At 45.4% G+C, this 22,546-nt stretch overlaps 2 protein-coding genes and 1 long non-coding RNA gene across 4 annotated transcripts in view; 1 reads left to right on the top strand and 2 right to left on the bottom strand.

The window, feature by feature from the left end:
* Positions 1-157: 157 nt before the first annotated feature.
* On the bottom strand, positions 158-3,474 carry GLRX (glutaredoxin). The gene is made up of 2 exons (XM_040580619.1): positions 3,201-3,474; positions 158-273 (listed from the first exon to the last, which is right to left on the bottom strand). The coding sequence occupies exons 1-2, from the start codon at positions 3,393-3,395 to the stop codon at positions 166-168; spliced, it is 303 nt and encodes a 100-aa protein (XP_040436553.1). The 5' UTR covers positions 3,396-3,474; the 3' UTR covers positions 158-165.
* Positions 3,475-6,995: 3,521 nt separating this feature from the next.
* RHOBTB3 (Rho related BTB domain containing 3) overlaps positions 6,996-22,546 on the bottom strand; it is a 30,942-nt gene continuing 15,391 nt past the window's right edge. The window contains exons 7-12 of the mRNA XM_040580700.1: positions 20,383-20,495; positions 18,716-18,827; positions 15,313-15,486; positions 13,947-14,113; positions 13,017-13,113; positions 6,996-10,125 (exon numbers count right to left, since the gene is read on the bottom strand). Of these exons, the coding sequence (XP_040436634.1) occupies positions 10,010-10,125; positions 13,017-13,113; positions 13,947-14,113; positions 15,313-15,486; positions 18,716-18,827; positions 20,383-20,495 (779 nt within the window). The 3' untranslated portion in view covers positions 6,996-10,009. The remainder of the gene's footprint in view (positions 10,126-13,016; positions 13,114-13,946; positions 14,114-15,312; positions 15,487-18,715; positions 18,828-20,382; positions 20,496-22,546) is intronic.
* On the top strand, positions 8,652-12,919 carry LOC121081563. Of its 2 annotated transcripts, none has more exons than XR_005825729.1 (3): positions 8,652-8,725; positions 10,412-10,526; positions 11,083-12,919. It is a non-coding gene; the product is annotated as an uncharacterized LOC121081563 (long non-coding RNA). The 2 variants fall into 2 exon arrangements; XR_005825730.1 differs by having other exon boundaries at positions 8,671-8,725; positions 10,415-10,526.

The raw sequence follows: 22,546 nt of genomic DNA, 5'->3' as shown, positions 1-22,546 counted from the left end.
ATGGCTTCACAATGAATTTTTTCATGACAAGTTTGCAAATTACTCCTAATGGCACACAACACCCCTCCGTCGAGTCATGCTTCACTCTTAGAAATACTCCAGTTTCTCTATAGGAGTGAAAAACCATTGCTGCTGGCCAGAGACCTCCCCGGACTTACCCTCCAGCTACATCAGGATGCCCATCTGCTGCAGCGCGGTGGGGAGCTGGCACTCCATGTTCTGCAGGTCGCTCAGCCCTCCGAGGCAGTGTCTCCCGAGGAACACGTGAGGGCCCTGGCACAGAACAAGCCGCGGGCTGATCAGCGGGGCTGGGGCGCTGGAGGCTAAGGGGGGCAGGGGGCTTGTGCGGCGAGCAGGCTTTGCACCGGGGGGACCGCGCCTTGCACGCTCCTCTTCTCAGCCCCAGCGCCCCGTCTGCCTGAAGATCTGCTGCTAGGAAGGCAGGGTGGGGGGACACGTGCACCTGAGAGAGCTGCAGGAGGGAAAATCCTCGCTCCAGGATAGCGCAGGGTGTGCTCCAAACACACAATCCCAGAGCAGCGAGCGAGCAGCCCCGAGCGCCGAGACCTGCGGCGGGTACTGGCCGTGCCTGTGCCCACGGCAGGTTCTGCAAGTGCCCAGGAGTCCCACCGTCCTCCAGAGCACCCCCCAGGCACGTGGGGCTGCTGGTGGGATGTGCTGCCGGGTGGGACGCACTGATGGGTAGGATGTGCTGCTGGGTGGGATGTGCTGCCGGGTGGGATGTGCTGCTGGGTGGGATGTGCTGCCGGGTGGGATGCTCTGCTGGGTGGGATGTGCTGCTGGGTGGGATGCACTACTGAGTGGGATGTGCTGCTGGGTAGATTTGCTGCTGGCTGTCTGATTACCACCATTGCTGTCAAAGTCAGTGGGCACAGCACATGTGCCTTTCCAGCACAAGCTTTTCTCCACGTAGCCCTTTCTCTGGCCTTCTGTCTCCCTCCTGCTCCACAGCCCTGACTGACCTGTGTTTTCCTGCCTACGATGGTCCCTTTCCCTGCCCATCTCACATCGTCGCCTGGGTGCAAGATAAGTGGCAATCAGTGCTGTGAGCCATTTAAAAAATGCCAAAACACAGGAGAAAACCCCTCTCCCAAAGACCAGGAGCAACTTCTGACCCTCAGCATCTGAGGCTTCCTCAAGGCAGGCCTGTGCCACTCTCCGCAGGGGGAAGTGAGAATCACTGTCGAGCTGGGAACAAGCAGCCCAAGCTAAAGCCAGGGAAGATAAAATGAATGCAGCAGAGGCAGAAGTGAAATTACTGAGATGGTTTCAGCTCGAGGAGTTAAGGCTGAGGCCGTGGGAAGAACAGGCCTAAAACACTAAGGGGAAAAGCGAGCAGCGTGAAGATGGCAGCTGGGCCAGCCCAGCCCTCTGCCCTGCTCCTGCGCAGCCACGATCAGGTCGGGCTTTGGGAGCACGGCAGCCAGACCTGAGTAGGGACCCCTGCCCCAGGAGCTGCCCACTGCCCTCCCTGGAGCCCTGCGAGCGCGCAGCAGTGCCCGTCAGGAGCTCCCGTCACTGGCACGACACGTACCCTGCCCGCGGGCGGGCTGGCGATGGCAGCCCAGGGCACACCAGCAGCACTTGCGTTACCCTCCCCCTTTCTCTGGTGGCACGTGGGGTGTGTGATGAGCAGCCTGGGATGTGAATGGGATCACCGAGTTCAGGCTGGACGGGTGTCTAAGCAACCTGACCTTGCTCAGGTGCCCCTGCTCAGTGCAGGGGGTCAAGCTGGTCAGCCGCGGGAACCCAAACCATCTGGTGATCCTGTAGTCACCACGCCAGAAGCCGTCATGACCTTGCTCACCTCCCCTGCACCAGCCACAACTGGGCTGTGGGGCTGGGTGCAGCCCCCTTCAGAGGGCCTGGCCCATGGTGGACCAGCAGAGGCTCCTCGTTGCCTCCCCTCTGGCCATGCAGCATCTGTTCTGGGCTGTCTCTTCGCAGCAGGGATGGATCCATCATGCCAGGTGCTGCCCTCCCCGTGTTCCCACACAGAGGGGAATAAGGTCCTCGCTGCCACCCTCGGAGATTGAAATGGAGCCAGCAGGGTCAGACACCAGCCAGGCAAGTGCTTGGCGCTCAGAGCAAGGGCTTTAGAGGAGATGCATGCGGCAGCATCACTTTGCCACCACCTGCACAGGCCAAGCACAGGGACACTGTCTATCAGGGCCAGGCAGCAGCCCCCTGCTGTGCTGAAAGCAGAAGCAACTGCCTGGATTTTCCCTGGGCCGAGTCCAGCAACACATCTGAGCGTGCAGCCAGCACAGGAGAAATGCCCCCGAAACCCGGGCGGCAAGAAGAGCGGGTCCTCTGCGCCTGCCCTCCGCTTCCCTGCAGGGAACCTGCTGGAGCTGGACTTTGGTATCATGAAGGTAGAGCGGGGAGGGAAAACAAAAAGCACATTCCTTACCTGTAAGGAGGGCTGAAGGGTGAGCTGCCTGCCAAAGAAGTTACCTCCTGAAGGTCAGGCACAAAACCTCCCTCCCCAAGACAGACCAAATTATTTCATTAAGATTCAACAGGAACAGCTGCTAGATTTTGTAAGCGTGGCACCTGCTTTACAGCTGGCTGCCAGGATGCAGTTTGAAATGCTTTTTCTGCCTCGTGCCAGAGGGCAAAGTCCAAATTCAGGCAACTCACAGCTCTGTGTTCGTGGTCCTCTGCAAATCCATGCTGCCTCAGGCAGCGTCACAGCAAGATCTTTGAAGGACCCTCAGAGCAGACACCTGGCAACATGCGAGTACCCCTCTCCACCAGCCCTTCTTTCGCCTCCAGGACCACAGGCCAAGCCTTAGCATCAGGCTTCTCCCGTGCTGCCATGCACTACCAGCCCAGAGGGGCTGGGAGGAGATGTACCGTGTCCCGGGAAGTGCTGCAGCCCCAGGAGCAGCTGGCAGTGAGCAAAGCTCTGTTCCCCACGTCCCCACGATGGGAAGCAGCCTGCATGCCTCAGGGCGCAGCCAGGTCCCCGTGGCGGCTGCGGCCATGGGAAAAGCGGAGTCACCAAAACAAGGAGAGTTTTTACAAATGAGGAAGGGGTGTGCTTCTCCCAGAGATCTGGCACAGAAAGTAGCAGGGAAAGAGACCTCGCTTTGGCCGCTGCAACGGCTGGCCAGGTTATGGGGCAGCTGGGACAACGGATCGGCACATCCTGAAACACAACTGCGAGAACTTACGTTTCTTTGTCCCGTTATTTTCTGCAAGTAGTCCTGGATATCTGTCAACCCAGTGATATCGAACTCTTGCAGGCCTCCAGGAGCGATGTTGTACTTCTTCAACATCTCAATGGCATTTCTGCAGTAAGGGCAGCCTGCCTTGGTGAACAGAGTCACACTGTTATCCTTGAGTTTGCTGTTCACAAACCTATCCATGGCGTTGTTTCAAGACGAGCAGGAGTGCTGCCCCTCCCCAGTGAGGTCACAGGCACATGGGACAGCAGCAATCCCAGTCCAAGCCATTTATGAGCTGCACAGTGCCTTCCTCCCTTGAAACTCCTCCCCAGGACGATGTAATCTCTTCACCCATCCCAGCTTTTTAAAGCAGCAATACTTCCACTTTCTGCCCGTTTTCACAGAAAATCCCAACTGCTGAACAGTAGAACAGCCGGAGGACACGCAGCTGTTGGGCGTTATTTCAATGCACACGCTGTGGCAAGGGCTGCGGGAGCTGCTCGTGACCTGATGCTCTGGTTGAGGCTGAATTCCTGCCGCTGCCTCTCCCCCCTCACGCAGGTTTGGTTATGCCTGCTCTGCCGCTCACCTCACCTGCTGCAGGATGCTAAACCCGCTTGGGGGGGACAGCACAGACATCAGAAAACCTGCATCCATCCTTTCACCGTGCAGTCTTCCCATCCGAGAAGTGAGGGGGAAAAAATACTGGTTTGTGTGTACGTATTGCTACCTGCAGACCTTCTGTAATGGGTGGGATTCCCTGCCTACAGGCTCCAAAAGTGCCTACAGGGCTTGTCAGCCCTGCTTCGGTTCCCAAATGGTCTGTGTTTTACCCCAGACATGAACAAGGAACTAAAAGCGTTCAAAGAACCAGTTCTGCAACTGAAAACAAGTCCAGACCTGTCACTTTATCAGACCTCTGCTGAAAGTCTGTTTAGGGAAAACATTAATGGAATCAAGAAGATCCAACACACATATTGTATGAGGCAACGAAGTACAATTTTGTCAACGTGGCAGAGGGAAAAACCTTAAGACTGTGGTCCTTTATAGGTTTACAGCTGTACAAGACACAGATGGGTAGCCAGCCCTGCAGGGCTTGGTCACAGCACTGCTTGAGGACAGGGGTGGTAGAGCCCTGCGCAGCACATCGTGCACCGCTGGGCAGGTGCACTCCAATATTTGCTCAGCTTTTGCTAAACCGCTCAGCCCGGCTCCACATTCTTTTGAACTAATTTGGGTTAATGTACCCCAACAGAGAGTCTCCCGAGGAACACGTGAGGGCCCTGGCAGAGCTGATCAGCGGGGCTGGGGCGCTGGAGGCTAAGGGGGGCAGGGGGCTTGTGCGGCGAGCAGGCTTTGCACCGGGGGGACCGCGCCTTGCACGCTCCTCTTCTCAGCCCCAGCGCCCCGTCTGCCTGAAGATCTGCTGCTAGGAAGGCAGGGTGGGGGGACACGTGCACCTGAGAGAGCTGCAGGAGGGAAAATCCTCGCTCCAGGATAGCGCAGGGTGTGCTCCAAACACACAATCCCAGAGCAGCGAGCGAGCAGCCCCGAGCGCCGAGACCTGCGGCGGGTACTGGCCGTGCCTGTGCCCACGGCAGGTTCTGCAAGTGCCCAGGAGTCCCACCGTCCTCCAGAGCACCCCCCAGGCACGTGGGGCTGCTGGTGGGATGTGCTGCCGGGTGGGACGCACTGATGGGTAGGATGTGCTGCTGGGTGGGATGTGCTGCCGGGTGGGATGCGCTGCTGGGTGGGATGCGCTGCCGGGTGGGATGTGCTGCTGGGTGGGATGTGCTGCTGGGTGGGATGCTCTGCTGGGTGGGATGCGCTGCTGGGTGGGATGCGCTGCCGGGTGGGATGCGCTGCCGGGTGGGATGTGCTGCTGGGTGGGATGTGCTGCTGGGTGGGATGTGCTGCTGGGTGGGATGCTCTGCTGGGTGGGATGCGCTGCTGGGTGGGATGTGCTGCTGGGTGGGATGCGCTGCTGGGTGGGATGCACTGATGGGTGGGATATGCTGCTGGGTGGGATGCGCTGCTGGGTGGGATGCGCTGCTGGGTGGATATGCTACCGAGTGGGATGTGCTGCTGGGTGGGATGTGCTGCCGGCCACCTGGTAGCCACCGCTGTTGTCAGAGTCCCTTGGCACAGGACATGCACATTTCTGGCCAAGCCCTTCTCCATGTAGCCCTTTCTCTGGCCTTTTGACCTCCTTCTGCCCCACAGCCCTGACCAATTGGTGTTTTCCTGCTAGGAAGCTTCCTTTCTTTCTAGAAGGAAGCCCTTTCTTTCACTTCCCCCATTGGGCATTGACTGAATTCCTCTCTCTGCAATGGCAGGTTCAGACCCTGCAACAGTACAGCAAATGGTGCCAGAAGGGGAAAAGTGCAGACTGAAATTTAAAAATAAAACCCAAAAGTAAACAGTCATGCCCTCTTCCATCCCTCCAGTGCTGGGAATTGCCTTCTCCTCTCCCTAACTGACCTCTCTCGCTGGCAAACCTCACGCCGCTCCTCTTCAGCCTAGACATGGGCTTCCACTTTCCCTTCCCACTAATCCAACCAGTTCCCTCCTGCTGGGAAACGCGGTTCTGCTTTCCCTGTGCTGCTGCACTGACAAAGCTGGCCGCCCCCTCCCTCGCTCCCAAATCCCCCCACTGCCGGGCAAACCCTTGTGCTGCCGGGATGCTGCTTGCAGTGCTCAGCACCTCTGCCTGGTCCCACGGACGCTCAGCTGTGGGGCTCTGCGGCTCCCCGAGCCCCGCAGGGACAGCCCCAGCCCCCCGCAGCACCTGGCAGAGCTCAGAGGTGGCACGGCGGGTCGGGGCTGGGGAAGGCGTCACTGGGTGACCAACGCTTCCCAAAGGGCTGCAGCCGCAGGGGCCGTGGGAAGAATCGTACAAGGTGTTTATTGGCAGCTGGTGCGGAGAAAGGGTCTGGGGGTGCTCCGGCAGCTCCGGCTGAGCCTCAGGGGGCTTGGGCATGGGGTGCTCCCCCCAGCAGCTGGGCAGTGCGCCTGGTGGGCACCTGGGATGTGCAAGGAGCAACCTGGGATGTGAATGGGATCACCAAGATGACCTTTATAAAGCTCTCTTCCAACTAAAAATATGATTTTATAATTCTAATAAATCGCCAGAAATAATTTCAGCCTGATTCTCCAGTCCTGTAATGCCCATACGTAAATAATCACATGAGTGACTAGAGAAAATTTTTTATTTTGTAACAAAATTTTACATGTTCAATCACAAAAAGTTATAGATTTATTCGGGGTGTATTAAAGAAAAATACACAGGAGGTTCAGCACATGCCTAGTAAAATCACTTTTCTTCCTTCTAAGATTTTCCTTTTAAATCAAATACTCAAGACCTAAAGGATGATAGCAGATTTTTTTTAACTATGGTATGGAAAGCATTATTAGTCCAGAAAGCTTTCTTTATTAGTCTCTACATAATAGTTGGTTCTAGCTTGGGAGAAGCATACACATATATCAGTACAGACAGAATTATACAGTGCAGTCCATTATTCATATAATTGTCTACTAAAAGTGGATTTTGAGAGTTAGCTCTAATGAAGCACTTGGGAGTCAAAACCCCACTTAAACCAAGGTCTGAAACTGAAATCCCAAAAGGCACTGACCTGACTAAGGGCACTCAAATTCACCACCAGCTTCCTTCTTTGATCTCAATGCTGCTGATGCCTTGGGAGATCAGGAGATGCTGGGACCAGTGTAAGCCTTCCTCCTCAGACATTTTACTTTTCTCAAAATCTCTTGCTTAAATAACTTTTTTTCTCCAGCTGGTTCTTGATTTCAACTTTATACCACAGTATAAAGTTCAGCAGTGGGTGGGGTGGGGTGGGGGTGGGTGACATAGCATAGAAATTTTACTTTATACCACACAAAGATATTCATGAATACCAAACTCAGTACTGCCCAAATTCTTGACTATCCATGATGGATATGATCCCAAAGCCTCCACTAAAAAACATTACCAAAAGCAACCCACCAAGCATCGTGACCTACTTTCATTCATGTTTCTGAATGCTGAAGTATCATTTTTAAAAATAGCTTTAAGATAAAGACATTTCTACAGAAAATCATCATACAAAATAAAAATAAGAATTTATAATAAGGATTCTTCAAAGAATTTGAATTTATCAGATGGTCTTTGTCTGCAAGGACAGCACATCTGCACCTGATCCAGGCAGCACTATGGGGATACTCAGTGAAATGGAAAGATGCTTTAATGTCTGAATAGTAGTATGGATTAATCTGTGGACAAACAATCAATGTTTTTACACTGCCTGGCTTCTCGGTATAAAACCTGTGGTTACCACTAACTAAAATACGTAATAGCAAAATATTTCTCTTAGTTGGATACAAAGTGTTTCTATTTTCATTAAGCCTATTTTTAAATGCCTATAAAAGACCTGCAGAAAGTTAAAAATAGCATTTTGTTATTGGTTATCTATACTTTAATTATTGGCAACAGACTAAATTCTAGCAAAAAAACTGAGAAAGCTTTCAAAGTTTTAAAATTTCAGGACTACATGCAATGCAGACAAACATTCATACAAGTTTGTAATTCATACTTTTGATAACTGAGCTGGCTGCTGGTAGAAGCACATGCTGCGACTGAGGATGCTGTCAGATGTCCAGGCAAGCTGTACTTCAGCTGTATGCTCATTTTTGTTCATGACTTTATGCCTCAAAAAACTGTAAGATTTATTTGTATCTAACCAGTTAACTTATAGTTAAAATTTTTAATTTCTACTATAAAGATAGGAAATTACCTTTTTTCACCTTTAATTTCCATACACATTACTTTCCTATTCATTTTTTTCTTTAACATTTTCAGTTTTCTTTAGTGATCTTGAGAAAGCAACATAATGTTCTATATGTCAGACTCCTTATATACAAGATGCAGGTAAGTATATCTCATCTTTTAAAGAACTTTAGGATCTTCAGGTGAAAAGTAAAAAAAAAAAAAAAAAGAATCATCATTCTCACATGAAACAAACCTTCAAAATTTTGAGCCTGCAGCAGCCAGCTGAGTCACACGCTGGTTTGGTTGCTGTGGTTTTTTGGTTGTTTTGTGTGTGTGTGTGTCCCTGTCCAAAACCAGGAAAGGAAATACACTCTCAATCTCTGCAAAATACCACCAGAAAAAAAAATAATCCCTATGACTCTAGTATTGAATTTGAAAATAGCAATTTGCCTATAAAGCTGTACTGAAATATAAAAGCCATTATTCTAAGCAAAAAACTATTCTGCTCCAGCAATTTGCTGTTCCACCTTGATCTCACAGCTGCAGTTTCCAGGTACATTTGAGATGGTCTGCTGTGGAGACTGGGGAAACACTACATTTTTTTCACTGTCTTTCCTTTGTCCTTTTAGGCTCAGACTACGTACAATAATTAAAGGCAGCTGGCAAAGCACAATCGAAAGTACAAGAATGATAATGAAGCATTTAGTTCCTTGACAAGATACCACTTGCAGAAAAGTACCTGTGGTCAGACAGATATCCTTACGTAAAGGTTGGGTTCATTTTGTCATTAATGTTACTACATACATGTAAATTCATAAATCAAGATGAGTGATTTAGGTCAAGAAAATTCTCAATAGCATCTGTAAGGGTCATCCTAGTCATAGTATTTGGGATTTCTCTGTTATATCTTGGAAATAACCCACACAGCCAGGAGAGATGATCAGGTTTGTCTCACATGGTGTAGGTTATGAGCACATGATGATAACTGAGTTTAAAACCGAGTCCCCACCGGGGAGGGTCGAGCTCAGAGGCCCGCCACAAAACCTGCCATTTGTCATATGGCTGGCTCAAGGGTCACCCCCACACACAACCAGCACATCTAACATGTCAGCTACCAGTGGAGACCCAGGATTATAAAACCCACTTTTCACAGAAAAGTCACTAGTGCCAGCCACCTTTCTCCCACAAAACTGATGAAAAGCTGTCAGCCCTCTTCCCTTTCCTTCCAGCCCCTAGTAGTACCATATGGATATGCTTCCAGTGGGCTTAGTTCTCCCCGACATTTTTTCTCATGGGGAAAAATTCAATATGATCACACTAGCAAAGGTGTTCTACAGATTATTAAAACAGACTTTCATCTCCTATATATACTGGGAGGAAAAATTATTTCAATTTTTAAATATTTGGTAGGCACTAGAGAATACAGTGATGCACAGGCATTCCTCTGGAATTAGAGTATCTACTCATATGACTCTAAGAGTCTCAATAAAAGGAACTACAGACCCACCTTAAAGTGGAAAATGAATAGTAACTAAAATCCTTAGTAAGCCTACCCTTTATTTTGCAAACCAACAGATGCTGCAGTGAACGTCTGCATTCTAAACTATTTAAAGAACTTACAGGTTGGCTTCTCAGCTTCCCTGTACTGCCACTGTGCTCCCATTGTACACAGATCTACAAAAAAAATCTGTTTTCAACAGATGCCGTTTTAACAGCCAAAAATAACGGTGAAAAGCAATAAAATAACCAATAAAGAAATCAGAAGCAGGAACAGATGACAGTCATGACACTGTCCTGTACTACATTTAATCCCCATCAGTGTGAAGTCCTTGTGCTTGAAATAAATCTTCATTATATATTTCTCAATGCTTTACGGAAAAAAGCAGAGTCATTTATTATTAAAGCAAGGAACATGACTAAGTGCACTACAGTATGGCATACAGTGTTCCAGAGATCAGTGTCTGGTTTTGCTCTTGACATGATTTTTATACTCTGTGTAATTCCCAGTCTGAGACTTCGCAGTCGAGATGCGCTTTGTGTATGTCCAGTCTTCTCACATTACCGTGCAATGGCATTTCTGAGAGTGGACATAGTTCCTATAATCAGCAAGCTGCTTCAGGTACAAATTGGAAGGCCATCTGTGCATCTCTACAAAATTGCGTTCCTCCACTAAAAAAAAGCAGCAAAGGAATTAGATGTAATATCCAAACATAGAGCACAAGTGCACAGCCTGCAAAAACTCTTTTAGGATAGGTTAAGAAACATTAAAGATATAAACACAACTAGTAAAATGAAGACAAGTACTGTCCATTTTGCCTAGATCTTATTACAGCACAGACATAAACTACCACGACACTCCCAGGCTATTAAATTAGCAGTAAGTTACATAATAAAATAAATAGTCATTAAAGAGAGCAGAGAGATTACCCTAAAGATGAATATTCTTTATCCTTAGAAGATAACCAGATGTGGTAATCAGCCATGAGGATTTTTCTACGCTGCAACACTATGAAGGAGGGTATCTCTATCCCTATGCCAGTAGTTTGTTCAAGATCATTACAAAAAGCAAGGTAAGGAAAGCAACTAAGAAATCAGCAAGATTTTATCTTTTATTGTATTTGGGTTTTGTCAATGGCAAAATCACGTAACAGGGGTTTTCTGCCATATTATTCAGATGAATTCCCACTGCCTTTGCAGAAATATGCATTTTCAATCCCCTCCCCCAGATTTTCCCAGGGCAGCCTGCAGCAGTGATTGCCCTTTAGGGCTCATCCAAGCCAGACAGAGACCAATGCACAGCAGAGAGACCGGCAGCGTGGGGACAGCTGAGGTCAGGGCGATTGCATTAATGGTGGGCAGCAGGCAGCGCCTTCCTCCTTGCCCTGTGCAAAACACAGGGCTGCTTCTGAAGATTTCAGCTGTTGGAAAGCCTAGGCTGCCTCTGCTTCCCACTGCATGGTTCTCCCTGAGCCTGGAGGTGATGCTGTGACATGGTGTCCTGAGTAAATAGTTTCAACTACAGGTAACTGCTGCTGTCTGGGAAGTGTCATCCCATCCGCACGTGCCCAGAATGCCTGCACCCCATCCGCCCGTAGTTACTTATGCACTCCTGTTTCTTTCCTCCAGCTGTCTCTGTGCAAGTTTGATGCAGCAGAGCATGTCAACCCCTCTGTGAACCTTGTGGGAGGGACTCAGAGGAAGGAGAAAAGCAAAGGACAGGCTGCTGTGCGTGTGGACACCAAATCTCAAAGGCTACCACTCCATTGGCGTAGTACCCTTTTCCTCTGAGTCAACCCACATCTGCCTGGCTTCAAAACGTCCTGCCCGGTATCAGCCACCCACTGGAGACTTCAGAAATCTCATCCCACAGCCAACAACAGTATTGCTCTGCATCAGCCCTGGCTGCTCCACGAAAGGTGGAAGCATGCAGGAAAAGCCCAGGTGATGGCAGAGCAAACATTTGGTGTGGTGACACTGTACAGCTCATCCCTGAGGTACTCGGGCTCTGGCAGAGCACATGCTAACAGTGGCTGATGAGTGATGCTTATTAGAAGCATCACCTTCACCAGGTGATGCTTACCAGAAGCATCACTGCGTAAGTTTCACGACAGGCTCATACACAGCCTGATATCCATCAGGATAACTGCAACATGAGGACAGAAGCGCTATCACTGGTACGTTCCGCAGCAGAAAAAAAGATATTAATAAGCGATATTGGCAAATTGATATCCCACCAGCGAACTGGAAAATGGGTAAGTAAATGTGCCTAGATTGAGCCCTGCAGTGACCCTAAGTCAGAAGGGTCCCTGTGCTCTTCTGCATCACCCAGGGGAAGCCAGAGGCAGCTCCCACCTTCACCAAACACAGAGGACAACCTGATTCCTTCACGTCCAGGGTGGTTAAAACTGAAGCCCTGTAGTGAGGAAGACACCACGCCCTGTCACCTGAACCAGCAGGAAGGGAAGCCAAGCAAGCCCACTGTGGACCAAACCCACCAGTGGGTGACACCTGTCAGTACAGATATGCATAGCAGATCTGGCTATACAACATGGACATTCAGAAGATGCACAGATGTACCACTGGAAGACAAATTCCAGGTCCCAACACAGCCGGGATGACCTAGCTCTCCTTCCTTTGTTCATAATGATTACAAAGCCTTCCACCATCACACATCCATACAGGCACCTTGCAAATGAGGAAAGCAGTCGTTTAATGTGCTTTGGACCAAACATCTCACTGATGAGAAAAATCCCCTTCTGGAATACACTGGCCCCATACCAATGATCTGAATACAAACCACAGGTCAAAGAGATGCACCCACCAAGATCATATCACAGAACCACAGAATCACAGGATGGTTTGGGTTGGAAGGAACCTTAAAGAGCACCTAGTTCCCACCCCCCTGCCATGGGCAGGGACACCTTCCGCTAGCTTGGGTCGCTCCAAGCCCCATCCAGCCTGGCCTTGAGCACTGCTGGAGCAGAGGCACCTTCATCAGGGTGATGAAAAATCCTGTAGGCAATGAGCAAAACTTTTTAGGGTTACATATCAGGAAACCAAATACCAGTTCCCTGGAAGAACCTGGTTTTATTTATTTGAGTGGACATTAGTTACTTGATTTCATGAGACCTGCTGGAGAAAACTGTAAGAATCCTATTTTCTTCAAAGAAAATCCCAACCCTTAACATGCAGGTATTGAAAGTGACTTATCACTTTGATTCAAATGTACGAACTACACAAAATTACGTACATAAGGTAGAGGGGTTGACATATGATGACCAGTCCCAGTTGATGCAGTTATCGGTGGGAACCTGGACATCAGTTCAGAAACCAAAAGACAGGGGGATGTGGTTGCTGGCTGTGCTGCTCTTCACGTGTCGCAGGGTCCCACGGCGGAGCGGTGAGCCATCCAGCTCCAACAGACTCCCAACTGGACCAGACTGCATCGCCTAAAAGTCCTAATCACCTTCTCATGTTGAAGTACTTTTGTCCCGTACATTGCTTCTGATCTAAGCAAAACTGGAAAACATCTCTTGTTTTAAAATTAATTGATAAATTACCTGAGAGATCTTGAAATTCAGGCTTCTGACTGAAGATGAGGTAGTTAGTGGCAATAAAATGAAGAAGCCAAGTTGAAAGGCAATCAGAATTGTGAAACTGCAAGAAGAAAGGAAACACAAGCAACACTTAATGCCACAATGTCTAAAACACAACCATGCTTCGCTTGTCAAAATATGTCAGATTTCCACTGTCAACACAGCAGTTTAATAAATTAAGTTTTGACTGTAGGAGATAACAAAGGAAGAGTCATTGATGGAAATAAGCAAACAGATGGAGACCCAGTAACGAATGGTACAGCTCCCTCCCCTAGAGGTGTGACCTGACCCCTAACTCCTTTGTTCATGAATCTTGGAAATTTTTGTCTTCTGCACAGAAACAGAACTTCAGAAAAAGGAAGGCAGGGAGTGCATCATGTTGGTTTTGTGGTCTCCTCTTTCTCCACAAAATCCTGTTTGTTTAAGACAATATCCTGCCTGAGACTTGTAAAAATTCAGGTTTTATTCTTCTCTTCTGTTTTTCCAAATCAGCCTTTACTGTCTCTCTTTCTTTAGCCCCTACACTTCTCTTTTTATGCTTTTCATGCATTTCACTCAACATTCCATCAGGTTAGATCGCCTTTGCGACTTGCTTATCATGCAGGTCTCTTTCTGATTAAAAGAGGAAGTAATGTACCTTCACTTGCCCCAAACACATCTTTTCTGGTTGAAGCTGCAGTTAAGCTGAATTACTGCAATGTGTCTTCAACCAAGGAAATGGTATAGAATATGGTACGACTGCGCATTCTGCAATAAAAGGCTGAAGGCCTTTTTTTGGCCAGCCTTGTTCCACCAGCTATCCAACAGATCGGGAGATCTTACAAATCTTAACAATTAAACAACCACCACTAACTAAAGTCAACACGTATATTCTTTGATATGCACAACACATACCTTAGCTTTTTTGAGCAAGCTGACAATACTGAGGCTTGTGGATGCCAGTTCCCTGCTAGGCATGCTCTGAAGCTGTGTGATAATGTAAAGCTCACAGATGTGCTGGAGTCTCACCACTTGGTACATCTCTGCACAGATCAGGAGAGACATTGCTTGGAGAATGCTGGCTGAAAAGCAAGAGAACATAAGTTACATGTATTTTACCTTTTTGACAAGATGATCAAAGCCACTTTTCACCAAGTCTTCTTTTACACACCCAACAATGAGCACAAAATCAAACAGCTGTTGATCACCTTCTTTTATTTTTCATTATTATTAATATGTTTGCTGTATCACTCTCTTTTTCCAGATAAAGTATTTAATTAGCAGGAAAAGGGTAGTTAGTACTTTCTAGAAGGTAGATGTAATAAACTGTTGTCAACATCCTGTATCCTGAAGACGCTGAGTCAAGTGCTGCTGGTCTATTTAGAGTAAGTGATGATTAATAAGAGGATTTAGCTTTCTAACTTCTCCTTCAAAAAAGAACTTCTGTGATACATGTACAAGAAAATACAGTTAAAAGGCCAAAGACAAAACAGAGCAACTGTATGTTTAAAAAAACGTAGTACGGTGGTTGCATATTTAAACTGATGGACAAGGAAATATTAGATGGACTGAAAAGAGAAACATGCAGAAAATCTAGGAATAAGGTAGAATTATTTGAAAAGAAAACAAAAGCAAAAATGCATATCACTTAATTCATTTATTATATCAAGGAAAATTGCCTCTATGTAAATTGTATTTCATATTTAGTATGTAGGTTTTCTTCTCATTAAAAAAGACAAAGGTTAAGACACAAAGAACACTTTAGCTCAATTTTTCTTGACAAATGCTCTGATGTCCAGACTTTTTTCCTGGTTTTACATATAAATAAGATATCCTTGTGTATAAATATAATATCCTCACAATTTAACCTTGTTTATATGAAACTTTACAAAATATATGTCAAAAAAAATGACAATTTTGAAATAAAACCCAGAATTAAGATTAGAAAGGCATATTACTGTGATGTATAAAGATAACTCCAAATATTGTAAAGGACCAGAAATAAAATTTCATTTTTTTGAGTCTTGCTGCATAGGTATGAAAAAAAAATACAGCATTTTATTGGTGACATTTGTTCTGTATGCAGTTGATTTTAATTGAATAAGAGTGATTTTTTTTTATTGCACAATATGAACAAGTTCTCTTTCTTGAGACATTATACACTGCAATATTGGCATTTTTCCAAAAATGAATTCTGCTGCACTACTCTCTGTCAGTACCCCACTGCAAAAAAAACAAGGAAGAGATATACATATATACATGTTTTTTAACATTTTCTTACCTGGGCAGCAGGAGTCAGTATAAAGATACTCCAGAAAGGAGAGGAAAGTGTCTTTGGAAACTCCATACACTGGAACAAGAACACTATTTGCTTCTAGATAATTACCATTAAACATAGCTGCCATTACCTCACAGCGAGCTACCAGAACTGCTCTGTGGGCTGGTACAGTTGCACCTGCAGGATGAGAGATAAAAATCTGTGATGATTGTATATAGACAGAAAGATCTTGATTTTAAAGCTCACATTTTCTTAGAAGGCCTTCACTTAAAGTGAACATTAAAGTGTTTAAAATTAACAATATCGTATAGAGGACTAATAACACACTCACTTTATACCTGTCCAGATGTTTGCATCTGCCTAGCAGCCAGCAGCAAATAGAAAAAAAACCCCCAAATTTATTATGACAACCTGATCCCAATACCAGGTGCTGCAAATCAGGCAAACCTTTATCTGTCAGAAACAGGCTTTCAACGAGCAAAAAATCTGACACCACTGGTTACACCATTTACACTAACTGAACCTCTGGCCATCACACAAACATGCAGTGCTGTGAATTATTAAGCAAGTGAGAAATCTGTGTTCATCAGTAATCCCATCGGTAATGAATGTGTGTTCTAGAAGTCAAATTTTCACATAACCACACAAAGCAGAGAAAGGCAAATTATCCCGGATGAAATGCCATTAAATCCATTAAGTACGAATTTAACCAGATTAAGTATTTTGCCCAAGTGAATTTCCTGATGGTTGTCTTACAAAAAAAAAAAAATGCCGACAAATTTTTCAAAAAAAATTCCCATTCTGTAATATTTACAAGTGAAGTTACTTTACTACAGCATTTGGAAGACCTACAAAGGTTAAGAGCCAGGGTGGTAGAGGTCTTATGGTCTCTTAACAAAAATGTTGGCAGCCTGAGCTGCCAGCCATGACACCCAGACAGCTGCAAAACCCAGCTGAACTCGACAGTCCTGCGGGCGAGAAAGTGCCAAACAAGTGCCGGGCAGGACAGCCACCAAAACCAGGATAAGAGGTTACAGTCAGGTGCAAATGTTTTAATGAAAAGTATAATAAACAGATCAACAACACATGCCAGATAAATACACTGGAAATACCTACACAGAAGTCACTGCGATCCTGAACTGTTAATTTCCTCCTTAACCACAAGCCCTGCCACCCAGCTAATTCCTTGAAGGCGTCTGGCGCTCTTTCATTTTTGTTCTATTTCTATGCACCTGTGCTTCCACTTGCAAAATGACAAAGCTACATGCAAAATGTGTATATTTCTGTGTAAGGAGAACACGTGACAATGGTATTAATATTCATGCATGCGACATGAGCAATACAGTACGCAGACATATGTAAGATATGCATGTGGTTTTGTACACACATGCAATTGGATATTTACCAGCAAATTAGGAGGCTCAGTCACGTTATGAGCCTTTACACATGCATAATGGGGTCCCAATTTCAATGGCTCCCAAGCACTTTTGTAAGCTAGAAAGCTCAAGCAAACCCTAATATTCAAGGGATTAGTTGAAGACTTAAAAATGCATTTGCCTGATCAAGACTAAAGCCTTCAGTTTCTTTTAGTAATTATTCAATTTTAATAAATTATTCTGGTTCATGAATTAGAGAAAAAGGCTTGGAAGATTTACCAAGCATTAAAGTGTTAGGAAAAACAGTTCACATTTTAGTACTGAATAAGCACACTTTTAAAAAGTACTTGTCAACCCATTGGGCAGTATTTTTTTTTTCTGTAAATTATATAGTGGTGGTGTAGTTTCACCAGCTTCCCAAAAAGCCTCTCTCAGGGGTGGCACACTGAGACGAATTGTTCATGTCACTGAACTCAACATCAGTATTTTACTCTCATTTTCAAAGGTCTTTTTGTTTTTTTCTGCATATTAAACAGAACATCTAGAAAGAATCTGCTTGTCCTCGTGTGCTTATGTTTGAGGGAGTAATCCTTCATATTTGGCTCTGAGATTTAAAGCTGAAAATAATTAAACAATTGTCTAATCCTAAAAGACCATTTCTGCATGAAGGGTGGGTGTGAACAAATCAAGAAAATCATTAGCATTTAAAAACCATCTCATTCTTATTCTCACAAAAGCACGCAACATTACCCCCCCCCCCCCCCCGCCCTTTATTTTTAAGGGCGAATGCCTTTAATTTCCAGAAAAAATCAATCATGATGCTGCAGCATATCGGTGTACCCAAGCATATTCTTTGCAGACAAAATGGGACCAGAAGATGGTTTCAGCGGCGCGGCTCCTGCCCACACCTTTGCTGAGGCACCTCTGCGAGCAGACCTGTGTAATGCCACCAACCGCCCCCCTACCTCCACATCCTGCTACAGACAACTCAGCACAGACAGCCGGTCTCTGCTCCCAAACAACTTCTTAATCCTGGCCACAAAGAGGACTAGGTAACTGCCACCATCTCAAGAGGCTTTTCTTTTAAGGGTTTCTTCTCACCCTCATAGGGTGAGAATAGGCAGGTCCACGCTAGGCACCTGCAAGGCTGGAGGTTGCTTTTGTAAGGAGTCACCTATCATACCGAAGTTGCAGAGACCTGCGATACAGGAACCTGAAGAAGGAGCATCTGGAAGGGCGGTGGCACACAGCTGGTGGTGGTGGCACCTAGATTAGCAAGTCATCAGAACCCCAGCACACCCACGTGCATTTCTAGGGGTGCTCACACTGGGGGAAGAAGGGCAGTGAATAAAGCCTAAGGAGGCACAAGAGTGGGACATAAATCCCTGTCAGCTTCTGGAGGGTAAAGAAAGGCACATCCACGGCCAGCATCAGCCTGAGAGGGACCAAGGGGAGGTGGTCAGGCGTCGGTAACCAGTATCTCTTGAGCTTTCACTAAGGGCAATGAGTATAAACGTGGTCACTGCAGTCCATGCCTCGCCAAGGTTTGATGCTGGGCAGAGCCCTCTGGTATGTCCTGATGCTTGTGCAAGTGGGAACGTAAGCGAGATAGATCAGTTTTAAAATACAGTAACTGTCCCCTGTGATGCAATCCCTGGTTTAGCATTGCTACCTTGGTGCTATGCCATTGCAGAAGCCTTTCCAGCAGCACATCCCTCATTTTGCTAAGCCTCCGAGGGGTGCGTGTAAATCAGAGAGGCACAAAGCCTGCCCTGACAGGGGAGGGGGATTCACACAGGCTCAGCCCTGACAAACCACGTTGGGACTGGACACTTGCTGTAAAGCATCCATAGGGACAAAGGTCAGTTCTAAGCAAAAACTGCTTTCCATAGTGATAGCAAAGCATATATGTGTTTTCTTAGCATTGATGCAACAGAAACACAGTCACCTCCATTTCCCACTCTCCTGCAGAGAGGATAAATGCTGGAGGTGCAGCAGTGCCCATGTCAACAGCAGCAGAGGCACCATACCTTGTATTTTGAAGATTACATCAGCTAGGACAGGCGTGTTAAAGAACAGCCTGAGAGAAGTATTATACAGCCGTTTTATCTGTTGAGATCTGCAGTCCTTTACAGTGTTTAGCTGCAAAATAAATTATTAATAAAACACTGTCACATAGAGCTGCCCACAGAATAAAAGATGACAAGATATCATTTATATGGGGAAACTAAACAACAGCCTTTTGCTTTCTGCGTTATGTCCTTCTGCTAATGCTGCTCAGCCTGCCTCCTACAGTCAGACCCCAGCTCTTGCCTCTGTACTCTCTTGTACCCTCTGCCCTGTGACAAAGTTCCCCCATCCAGAACCTCTTGGTAGGTTTGACTGCATCACAGATTTTCTGGATTCCAAACTTCTTCATAGGTGCCCTGCTCAGACCCAAGGCTGCAGTAACACAAGGTCTGAGGGCCCTGGGAGGAGCACTGATGGGACACACATCCACCTGCCGGTGCAACACTGCACAGAGGGAGTTAAAATTTGCATGTTTCTTGATATTGCGCCTGATATTGCCTCCACAGAGGCAGAGGAAGCTCACAGGCTGAAGCACAGACTTCTTTTACAATAATCTGGACACGTTGTACTTCTACCTAGTTTTCAATTTTGTTTTTCTTACTTAAGAAATGTAATCTAAAGCTACCAAAAGGAAAAACATCAAAATCACATCACTAGATTGTGCTACATGAAATTCAGATGCAGTTGAATTTATGGTTTAAAATCTTGCCTAAGCCATTAATTAAGCCTTAATTTTATCATGAAAAATCACAATTAATTTCTATGCCTATAAAGAAAAAAATTAAATGTGAGAGTACCACAAAGGCATAAAACAAACCTAAAAGCAACAACAGCAACAACAATTGAGGCTTATTATCTTAAAAGTTTTCAGGACTTTCTAAGTCCAACCTTATGAATGTTTTAGCTGTGGACCCTTAGGGCTGGCAAACCTGCAATCAAATGATCAGAAGCTTAAAATAGCTAAGCAACTATTTTTTATTTATATTATGTTATCTCAAGACAGCCTGAGATGATTTCCATTTAAACTGACATAGATACTTTGTGCAAGTTCTATAGCATCAGGGAATATATAAGCCCTACCTCCAAATGGCTGTTAAAACTAATTCTATATTGTAACTTTTTATTAACATAATAATGTGACATACATTTTTATTAACAACATAATGTGACATTTTACTGCAAAGTCATCGGCTGAATTAAATATATTAAATTATAGACAGCTCTCCACAGTATGGCTTTTATGACAGAAACCACCTCTCCTCATCTACTGCAGAAGCATAACTTTTGGCACACCTTGAGGAAATCAAAGCTTTCCCGGGAAGCCTCTATTACATGAGAATTAGCAACATGTAGTCATATTGCTAATGCAACATGAAACGCTGTGGAGTAATCCTTTTAGGGTATCTACTCATGTAGCTTTTTACCGGTTACATTAATTCTGCAGAGGAATCAGCACTTGTACACACCTGTGAACAACCCGCCGATAAAGCAGTAAAAGCTGTGTAAGCCAAGGTGAGTTACATTAAAGTTTAAATCAAAGACTGACAGGGAAACTTCGCCTACAAAACCATTTCCCAAGAACTCAAGTAACTGACACTAACAGTTACCCCAAAAGAGTTAGATGTACCTTCCCTGGAATTTTCAGGATACATTTAACTTTCTCAAGCACATGTTCAGTTTTTTCCAGATCCTTCAGCTTCTTTTTTATATCCTCTTCCAATCGGTCCCACTGGAAAGCACCTGTCATGAGACCAGGTAAAGTCAGATTACAAACCCACAAGCCACAGGCCTTAGCAAGCAGAGAAAAGATGACATCCATGGCAAAGAGGTCCTGCAGAAACTATTTTTTTCACATATATCATGCAGAACTTTGTGCTTCAGAAGGGCAAAGTGCAATTCTTCCAGAGTAAAACGCACATGGTAGTTTCACAAGATGGCAATCAAGTACAGAAAAACTAGGGCATCTCCCTTGCTTTCAACACCAATTTCTGAGTTCCTCCTGGTTCAATCACTACATATTGCAACTGAACATTCAGAAAAAAAAAATAAATAATCCTGTTTCAATATTTATGGGAGTAGTTTAGCTTCTGCTCACATTGCTGGTTGGCTTGTTTTGTAGCTGTCTGAACCAGAAAAGGTTCACAGACAGTTACATTCTGAGTATTGGTAGCTAAAAAAATCAGGAAGTTTGCAGTGGGTTTTCTTTTTTTTCTTGTTTTCAGAGTGAAAGACATGATATTCTCACAGGTCTCTCAATAACTCCCTTGGAAAAATGAAAAATGTTGACTGGTGTTAAAACAAAAGACAGTTTATCTTTATACACTTTGCTGGAGTAAGTCTCAAAGACAACATGGGGCTTTTTGGTGATTTCCAGCTCCGATCCCCATGGCCACGCAGCACGGGAGAGGCAGAGATGGATAAAGCTCAGGGTAAAGCACAAGTCAGCATGGCACTGGAGGCACTCTGCCTTTTCAGAAACCTAAAGCTAAAGCATCTTTAGCTTTATCAACTCCTGTATAGATATCATATAGGCTGTACATGTTTATTTTCTCATGGGCATGATGTCATGCTGCTGAAAAGCTGAACACAATGACAATCACAATCCGATCTCTTCTCAGCCCATGCCTCAAGTGTCTGAAAGACATGGTCACCTCTGAAAGGCACCAAACGCCGCAATGGGTTTTTGCAGTGCCCTCCGTGTCAGGAGCTGTGACTTACTGCAGGGTTTTGCCCACAACTGTACACCACCTCTTCGGCTGACATAAACAAAAGTAAAAAGCAAAATCAGTGCACAAAAGGCAGCTGACCAAAGCTGTAATTGGTAACAGATGAAGATACTGCACTTACCTATCACCTGCTGACACTCCAGGTTCAATCCCCTATTCATGTCACCAATTGGAAAAAAAACCCCAAACATTCACACTGAAAAACTTCTGCATCTGTTCTTTGTGCTTGACACTGGTTTGGAAAGAACAGGAAGGATTGTTTTCAATGCACAGACTCTAAAAGCTGAAAGAGTGTCCCTTGTGTCTTCACAAGCCAGTGTTCATGTCTCAGCTACTGAGGCAGAAATCCTTTTTCACATGTCAGGCAGGTATCAGTATACAGACATTGACTAAGCTTCTTTATAGATGTAGCTTTAACATTATAATGATTTGGGGCTTTTTAATTTATTACAGTGAAAATCAGAATACATCATTAAAACCCTACTAATTATTTCAACAAATAAAAAATTACATATTCTTACGTACTGTGAGATTGCAAAGTATTTTATAAAGAACAAATGGATATCCAGGTGATACCAGTTCAAGAAAAAAAAAAATCTCTTTCACCTGAGGATTCCTAAGCAGCATTTGAAAAGTTGGAGAAATAAAAGTGCCATTTTAATAGACAACTGTCGTTAGGTGGGTGAGGTCCCTGCCTGCACTGAACTGACAGCAAAACTCATGCAGCATATCAGAGCCCCCGGCACTCCAACCAGGTACCGCTGTTTTCTCTTCAGCAGCACCATACCCAGAAGAGGAATCACCTGAGCTTTCTTAAGTAACCCTGCACGCTCATCAATGTGTTTAGAACTGTTTTAAATATTTTAAAAGCCTGGTATCTGAAACTGTCTCAAACTCTAGGGTTTTTTTTGGCAAAGATTTTGAATGTTACTGATGTTAGCTTACTGGCTTTGTTCAGTAAAATATTGGGATTAATTCATGTTTATTAGATCTGGAATGACAACTAGTTTATTTTTTACTAAATCTAGGCGAAGGGCTTTCTTCATATTTGTTTGTAATTAATGA

The sequence above is a fragment of the Falco naumanni genome, chromosome Z (assembly GCF_017639655.2).
Source record: "Falco naumanni isolate bFalNau1 chromosome Z, bFalNau1.pat, whole genome shotgun sequence".
Lineage (NCBI taxonomy): Eukaryota > Metazoa > Chordata > Aves > Falconiformes > Falconidae > Falco > Falco naumanni.
This window is presented reverse-complemented; position numbering and strand designations above follow the sequence as displayed.